Source organism: Myiozetetes cayanensis, unplaced genomic scaffold (genome assembly GCF_022539395.1).
Source record: "Myiozetetes cayanensis isolate MyiCay16 unplaced genomic scaffold, myiCay2020 scf6-25, whole genome shotgun sequence".
NCBI classification, from domain to species: Eukaryota; Metazoa; Chordata; class Aves; order Passeriformes; family Tyrannidae; genus Myiozetetes; species Myiozetetes cayanensis.
Window position 1 is genome coordinate 13,902,580 of NW_026087853.1, and position 14,520 is coordinate 13,917,099.

The 14,520-nt window shown below is 41.3% G+C and overlaps 1 protein-coding gene across 3 annotated transcripts in view; it reads left to right on the top strand.

Annotated features, from left to right (window-relative positions):
- The window catches only part of ITPK1 (inositol-tetrakisphosphate 1-kinase), a 141,841-nt gene that overhangs the window by 16,447 nt on the left and 110,874 nt on the right, over positions 1-14,520 (top strand). For 2 of the 3 annotated variants that reach the window (XM_050334955.1, XM_050334957.1), the window contains exon 3: positions 14,467-14,491. The exons of the other annotated variant lie outside the window; for it this stretch is intronic. In XM_050334955.1, the coding sequence (XP_050190912.1) occupies positions 14,467-14,491 (25 nt within the window). The remainder of the gene's footprint in view (positions 1-14,466; positions 14,492-14,520) is intronic. 3 annotated transcript variants of the gene reach the window in all.

Consider the following 14,520-nt stretch of genomic DNA (forward strand, 5'->3'; position numbering starts at 1 on the left):
GTATGGTCTGCAGCCTGTTTTTCTAAAAGAAGCTGCTTTGTACCAAGAATTTTTTTTTTCCCCTCTAAATGAGGCCTGGATCTCCTAGGAGATTTTAAGGCTGCGTAGTTATTTTCTGAAATATAGGATCATCTGATGCATCTTCTGAAATGATGTTTGAGAAATAGCGCAGTACATCTTTCCAGTGACCAGCAAGCAGCACAGCAGTGTTTTGAACTTCCTTTCCAGTCAAAGATGTAGCTCTGAAACACTGTCCAGATCATATACTAGCAGTGAAAGTGGAACAGTGTAATCTAAACCCTCCCAAGTGAAAACAAGGCAGACAGTTACTTTACTTTAGAAGAAGTTTAGTATTTTAAGCTGAACTCTGTTTATGTCAGTTATCTTATCCACAGGACTGAAAACATGTCTGCAGAACGCAGTGTGGTCAGTTAATCTCTGTCAATGTGAAGGTTTCAAGGAGTTGTCTCATGGGAAAGAATAAAATGCCCAAACTAGAATGAAAACTTTCTAGACTATGAGGCCCTATACCTTCTCTCCTGCTTGCCTTTCAAATGGACAGCTGTGAGCCACATTTAGGAAAGAAGGTGGAAATGTTGATCAGAGTGGGCTGCCTACTGTGTGATGCTCTGAGCTGGCTTAAGCACCTTTCCTGATCCAAGGCAAAAGTCATCCATGTACTTAAGTTGGGGGGCTGTTTCTACTCCTTCTGAAGAAAGTTCATGTTGATGAGTTATCCTGGTGTGAGAAAGACTGTTTTACTTTTTACCATGTTTTTCTGGATTACTTGTGGACTGGCACTGACTTCCGAAACCATACATTTACCTCAGGGAAAGGAGATCCTTACTGTTGATTTTTTGGAGGTTGTGTTTCTGCTCTTTCTCTCTTGCTTCTCTAAGGTGTATTTTTTTCATGATAACACAAAAGGAGGGTAGGATAGATGGGCCTTGGGAGTGAGATGCAGAAGTGGCTGGAGTAACTGTTGAGCTGAACCTGTGTGATGCAGGCAGTGGAAGCCTGGTGTTCCAAGTGAGAGAGCAGGGAGGTGAGTGAGAGGGTAAAGAGCATTGGCTGTAAAACTGAGGGACAGAGATTATAGTCCTACCCCTCCTGTCCCTGGAATGTGTCCTGACTGAGGCATTGATGGGACTCAGTATGTCCTCCTCAGAGGTTGCAGTTTTAAAACTCATTTCATGTGAAACCTCTCCACTGAAAAAATGAGTTCTAACTTTAGCTTTTTAAAAATACCTTTTTATCTGGGCTTATGGAATAAATACAAACTTATGCTGTGAAACAACTGTGATGGTAGGCTTCATCCACAGCTTCTGTCACCTGTGTAGTCCGAGCACGTTCATCGTCAGTAGATGTGTTTGGTACTCGACAGCATAAGCATGTCCTGCTTGCTTACAGTACTAGAAAGGTGCAAGACCAGTGATGTTTGGCTTGGTGCCATTTAATTACAGCACAAGAGCTGTATGGTTGTAGGTGGGTAGAGACATTAGGTAATGCATCTTGAGCAAGCCTAGTGCCGAGGCAGGAATTAACTTTGAGGAACAAATGAGAAGAAACTCGCTCTTTGATATGATGTTCCTGCTAGTTCTCTCTTGTGTATGAGCAGAGGGAGAAGTTTAATGGCGAGTTTGGCACACAGGTTATCTCTAGAATCATCTGTAAGCAGTTTACTGCAAGGTAGAATGCAAGACTTTGAGGGTTAGGGCCTTAGTTATAGTGACATATTTTACAGGGAACTACTTGAAAAAGAGAGATATTTCTGCTGTCAACAATATTAAAATTTTGTTTTGTTTTGATGTAAGAGCTTATTCATTCTTTTTCAGTTCATAGCTTAAATGGCCAAAAATGCAATTTTACAATTTTTTTCTTTCATTTCCCAATTGTTTCTCTGTAGAAAGTCTTCTTAAAAAAGTCCAGGCATGGCCTTACTAGCATTTTTCTGAGGAGAACACCACAGTGTGAAAACAGTGAAATAAAATCATACTTAAATTATCTCTTACTTTTCCAGAGTCACTTCTGACTGAATATGCTGAAGACAGAGAGGGATTTAAATGGAGCTGTAGTGTACCTCTGTAAGCAGGGTCTGTGGTTTAAAAGTGCCCTGGGGCACTTGGCTGCTGTTGTAAACTCTAATGGAAATTAGTAACTGGAACTGTAGGTATTATGTCTGACCATTATGCAGGCCAGTGCTTTTTGTAGGTTCAAAAAATGTGCACTTTAGTACTTTACACTGGATTTGGTCTTCTCTTGAAGTCAGGCCTTGAGAGAGTGTCCTGCTGCGAAGTCAAGGCTGGCTGTCATGCCGTGGGACTGTCACTGGTGGGCTGTTGTTAGTGCTGCTGTGCGGAATGTGCTGGCTGTTCTGCAGCCTTCCAGGTCTGAGAGCTGCCTGGGATTGAGGGAGATGCTTGGCTGGTGACTGCTTTGGGGCAGGGATGTGGAGACATGCAGGCCAGGCTGGAGGAAGAGTTCTTTTACACGATGTGGATGGTGGTACTAGAATTCAGATCGAGGGGAAAAAAAGTGTGTGTTCAAATTATTCTTGCAAAAAATTTACTAACCTGGCTTTTTACTTTTTTACTTTTGTCTGGAAACTAGAGAAAATAATTAGGAATGATGTAGTGTTTCACTGAGATGTAAGGGAGTAGTCCAAATAGGGTGGTGGTTTATGGTCTCTTCCACTGCAACTCCCGCAAGGTTTTGATTATCATTTTATAACCATCACAACTTTATTATTATGGTCAACTGGGATGATTTTGAAGAGGAATGTTTTTGCCAAATTGGATTAGCTTCTACCCTTAAGGTGATTCCTGTGTATTTGGCACCTGTTGGACTGTGTGCTGACCAAGCATGAAACCCTGCAAGTCCATGTGGGCAGATAATACCCAGTGCAAGAGTGAAGTCAGCAGGGCTGAGCAACTGTGTGCAAGGGGGTTACGTAAAGCTGGGTGTGGAGCAGCCTCCTTTGCCATGAAGTGTGGCTGACTGCAGGGATCTGACGTGCAAAGAGCTGTGAAAACATGCTGCCAGGGAAAAAGACTTCTTTGGATATGAAATCCTGCTGTTGCAGATAGATGTGCTAGTGGGGTGTAAAAGCAGACACTTCTTCAAGGATTTTCTTTTGCCTTCACAGACAAGAATTCTTGGAAATATTCTGAGCAAATATTATTTTTATTTACTAAGAATAAAGAGGTAAATGTATACGTTTGCAAATTTTAGTAGTATAACATGGTTCAGTCGTTTTCATTTGCTAGTAGTTGATAATTTAAGTGACAACAAATGGGATGAACAAAAGTCACATTACTCAGTAGATACAGTTCAAGGATCTAAGACATTCAGAATTTTTGTCATCATTTGAAGCTGTTGTTTAAATGCAGATTTTTTCCTATGTGGAATGATTCTTTAAGTTCTTGTACATATTTTAGAATTACAGCAATTTAAAAGTTGTAACAAGTCCCTTTCTTTTATGCTGATTGTATCTCCAATTAACCTGTGATGTAATTTTGGCAGTATCTTTGAGTTGATTCTCTGTATGTCAAATGTGAAAGCCCTAAAGAGAGAACATGGCGAGTTAGTAATGTGCATCCCATGAGGAACAATGTGGAAGGCAGCCTGAAACAGCAGAGGAATTGTCAGCTTCTCCTTGCCTTGTGTTCTGCAGTCACCTCTAGGCTTGAAATCTCAGTGCATGGTACATCAGCATCCTCACAGTGTTTATTTCTTATGTCTACAAACAAAAGAAGCGAGCAAGAGAAAATGAATACACTTGTCCAAGGGAGATTTGTTTTGTGATCATGTGTAATCATACATGTAATCATCAGATAATAAACTGCTTGCATTTTTCCTTCCTAATTAGTTGCTGCCAATTATTGGAATTGAAGTGTGAGTTTCAGGGTGGTGCTGGACAAATATAATCCAGAGGAAAACAACTAGCTGGTACTATGCCTTTGTGCATCTGCCTCTCCAACTCCCACTCAAAAGGTGGATCAGCTGTTTATATGTCCACCTCCTTAGTGATGATAAGGGCAATGGTAATTTGGTAGATTGGAATAGAAATTTAGCTTTTTTTTTTTTTTTTCCCTTTAAGAGGAATTTAGGTTATCTTTTAAACTCATCAGTGGGTTGTAATCACACCAGTGTTGTAATGGGGAGGGGCAGGTACCAGAAAATCTAGATTAGGTCCATAAAGGGAAACCAATGTAAAAGATGCAGCTGAATTGTTGGTCTTAGGCACCTTTTTTTTTTTTTTTTTTCTGAGGGAGAATGAGGGTATGAGTAGCACAGCTATGATATGATTTAGCTTATTGAGGCAACTTCTAGAAAATCTGAGGAGGCTCAAGAAATTTTCTGGATCTCCCAGTGTAGCAGAGACCTCCCAGCAGATCTGAGTCTGGGCTAGGGCAGAGTCTGGTTAGAACGTATAGTAGCACTTTGGGGGTTGTATATCAGCTCCTTCATGCCCTGGCCAAATTAGGGAAAGTTGTAGTCTTAAAACACGTGTGCTCAGTCACTGATGGAAATGATGGGTGTAACAGCTGCTGTCTGGGCTGACTTAAGAAAAAAAACAAGGGTAGGAATAATTAGAGGACCCTCTGTGTGTGTGTACTCTGTCTGTGTGAGAGGAGTAGCAAGATGTACCCTGGAAGGTCAGGAGTGTGGGAGACAGCAAGGCACATGCTGTGGGTATTGGCCCAAGGCAGAGCTCTGAAGGGGACCTCTTGGGCAAAAGTGGTGCCTGCAGAAGGGCTGAAGCTAATCAGAAAAAAATTTCAGAGAGATGGGATACTCTAAATTTCTTGCAAGCAAACAGAATTTGCATTGAAGAACTTCTGTCTTTGTCATTCACTTTATCTTACAGAGAAATGTACATTTTGTCTAACAGCTTGGATAAAAACCAGCAGTGTTTGTGTTTTATGATTTATCAAAGAGTTGGTTTTTTTCCTCTTACTGCACTGTAAACACTGTAAACTGAAGCAAACAAGAAAATGGGTGTTCATGCAAACCTATGGAAATGTTACTGCTTAAAGCAAGAAACCTGTGGACTGGAAGAAATAGGGAGAATTTTAGTCTTTCTCTAACAGCAAGCTTCACTGTAATGTAAAGGAGATAAAACTCCTGATAAAATAGATATATTTGCAACATATACATAGATGTGCTTCTCTGAAGTGGTATAGACACCAAGACAGGGAATTTTCACTAGCTAGGCTGGAGATTTTAAAGATACTGTTTTTCGCATTTCAGGTGCAAAAACTTTGGTAAATGATGGAGACTTTTTGTCTCACTGTCTCATTTCTGCTCCAGCTTCAAATTTGCCCTTTCTGACCTTGGCTGATCCTATGCATAACAATCCTGTGCCTATCGCTGCCCAAAGCTTTTGGTGTATTTCTGTGAATCTTCATTACCTGTATTACCTTGGTATTAAGGGGTTGGCAGCAGTGCCTTGTTCCATGTGTTGGATTTCCATCTCAAACTGCAGCCCTCTCCAATGGTATCAGTGGAAAACTCTGTTCTCATACCTAAACGTTTTTGCCCAGGGGGTGTGTGTTGGGCCCCAATGTTCACATCAGCTATTAATATTATTCTGTGTGCTTTATAACAAAACCCATGTATTAACTTGCTGTCTCTCCATTTAGATACTTTTTCTTGGAAGTAGGACCGTACTCAAGTATTGCATGTTGCAGATATTTTATTTAATTTCCAGGATCATGTGTAGTTTGTGTAGCTCGCCAAGGTAATTCACTGTAGCACTCTATCCTGTTGCTTCTCAGGAAGTTGGCCACATGTCAATAAACAGAGTATTTTCAAACAGTGTGATCATCACTTGTTGGAAGCCAAGCTTTCATTTTGTTGCAAGCCTCTCTAACGAGGCTTCCAAATAAAGTAAAATAATTTTTCTTTGATCTATGTTGACGTAAACTCGAGCAGAAGAATTAGTTGCAGGGGAAGGAAATTCCCATTATTGGTATTAGTGTCTGCATCTGTTCAAATGGAGAAAAGCAATTCAATTCACATTTCTTTAATTTGTACTATGTATTTTCTGCTGAACATATTTTTCCTCTCAAATAGAGTACTAGGCTGCAGAATTGCACTTTTCAGATTCCAAGTGCTTTTCCATTTTCCATTTGTGTGATTCATACAGTGTTTTGGGGGAGCTGCATAGTGAAATAAAGGTGAAATCCAATTTCAGATGATACTGAACTGCTTTTTAGCCAGCTTTTTATTTTGGGCTTAACCAACCAGTCCTCTTTGAAATAACAGCTACATTCATAAGTGCCCCAAACTAGAGGCTGAAGCTTGAAATGAGGCTCAGAGGGAGCAGACAAAGCAGGAACTGACTGACTGAGTTATGTGAGCCTAAACTGATGCAGAGTTTGAGGGGACAAGATTTCTATAAATATCTTTACTTACTATAAGCTAAACCTTTACGTGGATGTCCTTTTAACATGATTGCTATCTGTGCCAGTGTCTGTATGTGGCCACAGTGACTTCCCTGCATAGACTCCTGGTGTTGGTTATGTCCACGAATCTGTGTCTGTCTCTGGTTCCATAAATGAAATGTTTTTTCCTTGCATATGCAAGGAGTGGTCACTTGGTGAGTGTAGGAGACAAGAAATCGCAAGTGCTCTCAAAGGTGATGAAACTTGAGGGAGGCTTGGTGTCTGACTTGTTCAATGGCAATACATTAGGACCATCCCTTATGGAGAGGGGAAAAAAGAGTTGCAAATGGGTTTCTTTAGTGACCAGACATGTTAACTTTCTCTTGCTTGTATAATGAAGTTTTGCACAAAGGAAAAAGCCCCAGACACCTATATATCTTACTTGAAGCCTGGCTGGAGATGAATAAACTCATTTTTGCATGGCAAGTTGCTGAACTTAAATACGTCTCTAATTTCTGCCAAAAAAATGCCCAATCTCTTTTAGAGATCCAAGAAGTGAAAAAACATTTTGTGTATTACACATTTCTCATGCATGTCTCAGTGGGTGTCTGGCCTCTATAAAAACTCCCAAAAGGTTTATTCAAGGCTGTTTGCCAAAGTCTTGGAAAGCTGCAGTGGATGTACAGCATTTGGTTTCAGGGTTAGTGGATTAAAAGACATTTCTAGATGAAAGCTGGCTTGACAGACATGCTTTTTTCTCTGTACCCCTTGGCTTTAGAAGAGTGGAGGTGTGCGTTGATTTTTCCCTCATAGTGTGCAGGAGATCAGCAGAACCAGCCTGGGGCCCAGCAGAACCTTGTCTCGCTGGCCAGACTGAACTGGTGGTGTTTTTGCAGCATGCACAAAGTGATCTCATCTGGTGAAGATGAGAGCAGCTGAAGCTCCTTCTCAGAACATCGAGGCACATCTCAGGTTTAGAGACAAATATGTCATGGTGGGACAGTGTCAAATGCTTTGCACAAATCCAGGTAGGTGGCATCCGTTACTCTTCCTTTAGCCACCAGATTTGTCAGGCACAATTTTCCAGCTGTCACCAATCACTTCCATATTTTCCATGACTTAGTATAGTTTCTAGGAGGATCTGCCCCATGGGTTTTGCTGGGAAGTCCCCCATGAGGACCAGGGATTGTGAATGTGAGGCTGCTCCTACCTGTCTATACAGAGCCTCTCGTGCTCGCTCTTCCTGATCAAGTGACCTGTGTCAGACCAGCACTCTAATGTCACCTGTCCGTCCTCTATTTAATCTTGACCCCTAAGCTCTCAGTCAGCTCCTCATCCATTCCCAGGCAGAGCTCCATGTACTCCAGCTAGTCATTGACATAGAGGGTGCACTTTCTCCTTGTCTCCCCAGCCTGTCCTTCCTAAAGAACTGCTATCCTCCCATTCCGTATCTTTAGTCATAGGAGCCATCCCACTGTGTTCAAATGTTTCTAGAAGCCTCCAATAGCTTCTGCAGTTGAGAGTTTTAAATATATAGAGATAAATACCATATCTGTCCCTGGAGGGGATAAATACCATATCTGTTGCCTTCTGCCTCGTGATTCTACTGCCTCTTCTCAGGTCTCTTTGAGTCATCACTGGTGCCTCGTGACCTTAGAAAGACTTTTGAAAGGGATGGGTCATGCGTTTGCTTTTTGCAAAGGGTCATATTAACACTGGGGTGACTGGGGTCGTGGGGAGACAAAGGAATTGGGAATAGAGAAGACATGCGTGCTCTTTGCAGTGCTTGAGGAAGCAAGCAGTCTATTGCAGCTGAGGGATGATCCTGGAACTGTTTAGCCTGCAAATTTGAAGGACTCCGACCTTTGGGAAATTAATGTCTTGTAATGGAAGATACAATGCCAAAACAGCTTGGGTTTAACTTGGTTTTTAATAAGGTTATAAAGAGATCACATGGTGTGTCTGCTTACCATAGCTGGGAACTGGATCTGATAATGTCTGGCGGCGTAAGCCTATGGCTGGAAGTTGAACCCTGCCCAATTGCCTATAATTGTCATCAAGTACTAAATACGTCTCTGAATGTCTGGTAGGATGAATAACTCATTGCCTTTAATAATTTTTCTGTGCAGCTGTTAATCATTTCTTCTTCCCGCTGATGATTCTTCAGGTTTTTTTCTCTCCAAAGGCTGTGGTTAAAGGTTTTGTGTCCCTGCTGGGAAAGCAGCAAGTATGGGCTCCCAGAACCTGGGGTCACTTGTTCCAAGAAAAGAGTCTGGCAGAGCTCAGCAGCACTGATCCATCTTAAATGCCTAGTTTGAAAAGAAAACAGATCCATTTGAGTTTGTGTTTACTGACTTTATGGATTTTATAACTTGGGATACACAGATTTTATTTCTGCACTGTTTTTTTTTTTTTTAATGCTGAAATTAGTAACCCCGTAATATTTCATTAAACCATTACTGAAACTCTTTCTTAATATTTAGTAACTAAAGGCAGTTTATTTCCTCTAGTTACTGCTTGCAGTGCCTACTTTCTTTCTTTCATGTCTTTTTCCTCCCTTCGACTTGAACCTCTGAGCATTGGTGTTGGATGCTTCACTTTGTCATTGCTCTTGCAGGATAAGGACTTAGTGGGTTTCTAGCTGGATCTTTGCTGTGAGCTGCTGCTGAATGTTTGTTGGAGTGGGTATTTGTGGCACTGCAGGTGAATAACCAGAGTGATGCTGCTGCTGCTCTACCAAGGCCCTCTCTTATTTTCTAGTCACTTTCAGGGCACTTTGTTCTGATACAGCACTCTTAAAAAAACATTTTTAGTGGCTGTAAATGGGATGATATAATGCTTGGAAGATGTGGAGAAGATCAGATGGTTCTACCAAATGTCATGTGTGAATGGGGTGGTGAAAATCACTCGAGGTGTTGTAGTGTCTGACGTATGATCAGACCATTCCTTGTTTATAGAAACAAGGAAGAAATACGCAAACGTGGCTGCCCTCTATGGGTTTTTATTCTGCTTGAACAGTCTTCTGTGACAGCCCAAAGACTTGGGTTTTTTTCCAACCCATCTGAAAAGCACTTAGAGTTTTAAGTGAGATGTTTTCTCCCCCATACTACATTATCTGTTCCTACCAGATTGTAAAGGTACACTCTATTTCCCTTCTCCTTTGGATCTGTGGTGCTTTACAGACTGAGAAAATTGAGAACTCCATCCCCCAAATGCCAACTTTTGATCCACTTCAGTCACAAATCTTTTCAAAATACTGATTTCTGGGGAAAAGCTTGCTGCAGTATAATAATAGTTGGATACAGATTGGTAAAAATTACTCTGATTGCTTGTTTGACAACCTGTGTGCAAAATACCAAACCACAAAAAGTCCCCTGTTACAGCTGAGTCTTGAGGGGTTTCCGATGGCCTCAAGCAACTCCATTGTGCACTGATGGCTGTGGCTGTGAGCCCCTGGAGCAAGCACCCCAATGTTGGAGTTGCCACTTGGTTGCTTCCCTCTTAGAAAATAAGGTGGAGACCATCAGGGATGAAAAATAATAAAAGCAAGGATTGTCACCAATATTTAATAACAAAAATACAGAATATTCTGCTGATGGAAAAGCAATGGAGCTGAGCTTGCCTTTGTTCCAGGAAGAGAAATGGGCTGTCCACAAGGTTGTGGCTGGCCAGTACTGGCTGGTTTTCATGCTTTGCTTTGGTATTGCTTGCCTGGTGCCTTTCGCTGTGTCTGATAATTTCGGTGTGGTGGAAAGTCTTAGTGGCTGCAGGTTTTTGCTCTGATGCATTAATATTTATAAACTCCCTTTGATACCAATGTATTGCTTTTTAGTGAAAATGCTTTTATTTTTTATATCAAAGCAATACATTACTGTTATTATTACTATTATTTTTATTATTATCCCCTTTTTACATGGGAAATTTTTGAAGTGAAACATTTTCATGTCTGAGAAAAGGAACTTCACTGCATGCACTAATAACTTCTTAGACTATTAAAACAGATAGAAAGATTACCTTTTACTTTTGAAATTGTGAATTCCATTTGGCATTTTCAGTCTGTCACTCAGACCAGACAGCAAAAATAAGTTGCTTAATTTAACCATGACAATGATATACAAACCTGGTAGTCATTTTCTCTTTTACCTGTCATTCACCATAATGTTCAGGTCCTAGATGCTGTGGGGAATTAGTCCAAACTGTTTATTTTGGATGTTAAAAAAACACGCAGCCCCAAGCCCAAAACCCAGCTATTCTACATAGTTTGAGGCTGTGGTAAAACATCGATTTCAAGACACCAGTTAATGTGGTTTTAGTAACTGGATATTGAATTATTTTCTAAATCTGTACATCATTCCAACTTAAACATGAAGTCAACTTGCATGGTAATTATTTTAATCACTATTGCATACAGTGAGTCTTACACTATCCAGTAGAGTTGTTCACTGGTTGCAAATACAGAACTAATAAGTCAGAACAAGCTTCTGGATTTTATTCAGTATCACAGGCTAATGCAGCAGTTACTTGTTTCTGGATTTCCTGTCAGTGGTACAGTGTGTGATTCAACAGAGCTGTGTGCTGAAGGAAGGGAACATGCAATGCCAGTCAGTAATTTGTCCTGGTCCTGTATAGCTTTAGGCATACAATGCCACTTGAAGACAGAGAAACTTTGCTGGAAGTTAGGTTTAGTTTTATCACATTCACTTTTTTCCTTCCTTCTCTTTTCTCTCAGAGGTTTTTTAAAATTTGCTAATATATTATTCCCTTAGCTGATGATTGGAGAACAAGATCCCTGTCTGGATGATTTTTGGAACAAAATGTATTTTAATACTAGTTACCTTTGGGAATATGGTTTAGAACTGGCAATTTTTCAAATACCTGTTCAATGAAAGTGTGCAGACACAGTCTCTCTTTGATACAGTTCTGTTGCCTCTTTGGAGGGAGAAGGGAAATATAGCTAATAACTATCTTTCTTTTTTCCTCAGAAAGAGACTTGCTGTGAGGTTCGTATAATCTATTGCCTCTTCTATAGCCATTGCCAGTGTCAGGAGGCAGCCAGGCCAGCTGGGAATGGGAACCCTTCCCCTGGTGGGCAGTGGCTCAGTTTCAAACTACATGGGAAGAAAGAAGGGTCATGGACAACACCATGAGGGACACAAGGGTAGTGGTCAGTACACCAAGTGAAATAGTCACCCCATCCTGTCCTGCCTGTCATGCCCTGCCTGTCCTTTGCTGAAGAAACAGCCTGAAAGATCGTACACCAGGACTGTAGGATGTATTTTTCTTGCTGGCTTTTTAAAGCACAATAGGAAGAAGGGGTGGCTGGCCCATGGCTCTGTCAGGCTCCCAGAGCAGTTCATTCAGCAACTGTCTTGTCTCCATTGAGTGTCCTACACAGGCAGCCCCTTGTCGGGGAATTGCTTGTGGCCCACAGTCTGCTTCGTTCTCTCTGTTTACTCTTTTTTTTTTTTGAAGGTCCTAGAGTTTCTTGTGTGTAGGATCAGCTTTCTTTCTGTGCCTGACCCTAAGCCCTTTCACAGGTGACGTAAGGCAGTTAGTGTGGTTAGATGGTATTGCATGCTTGGTTGCATAAGAGATGTCTCGCTGCCCTGAGCCTGCAGCTGTGACCTGCCTGGATAAAAAGCCTGGAGTCGCTGGCTTAGGAAATCTTTAAGGCAAAGAATCTGCTGATGCCAGAACTGAGGTGTGTTGACATCCTGGTTGTTTGGATACTTCTTGTTTTTAAAATAAACTATTTTCGAATAAAGCTATTTTGGTAGAGGATTTTTTTCCCCCAAATTAACTAATCCTCAAAATATGCATGCTTCTATGGTTTCTGATCCCCTGGGTTTCAATAGAAAAAGTATCATATTTCAGGTAACCAAAAGGACATCCTGCCTCCCTCTGAAAAAGGGGAAGACCAAGCCAGCCTTGGTAATTGCTTCCTCCTTCCTGTACCTTTTTAAACATGTGTGACATCATGCCTAAGAGCAGGCACCCCTTCTTTCTGCCTGTGGGCTGGTCTGGCTTCTTCCCTTCTGCTGGGGCAGTATAGTTGGTTTTAGTCAGTCCCAGAAAATTTACAAAGTACGTTTTGGGGGGAATACAGAAAATCTTTGGACTGACTTTCTCAAGTGGGTTTGGCACCCAGCTTGCAAGTGTTTTTTTTTTTTTTTTCTTCAAAGTAGGATAAAGCTTATTCAAAGTGTATGCAGTCATGACAAGAAATGCAGCTTTTGCCATTCGCCACTATTCTTCCAGGGATTCTGGAACAGACCTGTCTGAAGCCTGGTGTATTTCAATGGCAGTTCTGAGTTCTGTTTACTCCAGGGCAGACATAGCAAAAAATGTAGCTGGTTTGGTTATTTTAAGTTTTAACTTATAATACTTGGAATGCTTCTGAGTAGGCTGCAGCCCTAATTTATGAAACAGCATTCCCCACCTAATTTTTCTTATTTTTCTCATTAGCTCTGTGAAAATAATGGTTTCAACACTTTGGCTATTAACTCTTTCTCTACAAGATTCATTTTCTTCTTACCACACAACTGGGACACATCTGACCAGCATCTGGTGATCTGCAGCAATGCTTCCCACACTGTAATGGCAGTATATTAATCACCCACCACTTAGCAGCTACTGTTATCTGCAAGAGGGCTTTGAAATTCTTTGCAAGAGGTGCTTGGTTTAATTTTCTTTTTAATTTCCTTGCTGAGCAACAACAAGCTCTCTCCTGTGCCTGTGCACTGAATGGTGCTTCTAGGCCAGAGAAACTCCAGACTGGTAAAGTGGAAAAGGGAGCAATTTGTGTCATAGATGCTGATTGATCGTCTGTCCCTTTGGGCATCTTTGTAATGGCCTCCCAAAAGAAAGAACTACTGTATTGGGAGGGAAACTGGGGGAGCCATTGTGTATTCAGCAGTGTGCAGCATTTGTGACTATCGACAACAACACAGACGCTCTTAGATAGAAAAGCACTGAGGGCAGAGTTAGGCGGTCCTGTTCTCTGACCTCCCCAAAAAGGGTCTTTGATTTTCACATACAGGGCTAGTGGGAACAAGGAAGAAAGATTCCTGTCTTGTACTTGATGAGGCTTTTGATTTTTAAGTTAAATTTCTTGTCTTCAAAGTGAGGAGAAGGTTCTAACATATTTAAATAGCCTGCATATATTGGGAGGAGGGCGTGGAGCAGGGATGGCTGGGCGTTGTGCCAGGGATTCAGTTCTGCTCTTAAGACTAGTCCAGAAATGGTTTGTTTTGCTTGATAACTTGTCAAAGGTTGTGACTGAGCATTGTCTGGCTGCATGCACCTGAATCTCAGTTCTCATACCTGCAGAGTAGACAGCTGTCTCTACAGATCTGCCTAAATTGGCTCTACCCATTGCAGTTCTAAACATTTTGGTGTATAATTAATAGGCTTCTCCAGTCTCTTATCCCTGGCAATTCAGGATCACTGGAGCTATTCTCCCTACGGCCAGAGGCTTGGACCTTTCTGACAAACCCCAAGTGTTTGAATGCTGCTCCTGCAGGAGTCAGACTGACTGCAAGTCTTTGGACTGAAGTCCAGGGAAGCATCCTGTATATCAAGATGATCGGGGTAGAACAAGGCTGTAAATGAGAGGATAAATGGCTGCAAGGTGCCGTGTTCATTCTTCCTGACATTTATACACATGTATTTGGATCAAAATAAAAGATGTGGAATGTGCTTTGGTGCCATTTGCACACTCTGAGGGCAGATGAGAAATGAAAAACAAGCTAGATATAATTAAAATTGAGATGCTCCCTCCCTGGTATCAGCCATTTCCTACCTGTGCTTACCTGGCAGCCCTGTCAGTCCCAGCTGCTTAGTATGCATCTTGGCTCACTTCTGAGTCCATGATTCAGAAACTGCCAAAGTGCTTCCTAGACAAGGGATGAAACTGATCAAGAGCTTTCCTGAATTTGAATCAGGTTATTTACCAGTGCAGATTTATATTGTTTGCATTCTAGTATGAAGCAACCCTTTTCCATTAGTTTTTGGTTTTACTTTTTCCTCAGGTTTCCAGCACTAGCATTTACTTGTTTTCTTTTTTTCTTTTTTTCAGGAAAAGAGGAGTAGAAGTAGTACAGGTGAGTAAAACCTCTATTTTCTTGTAAGG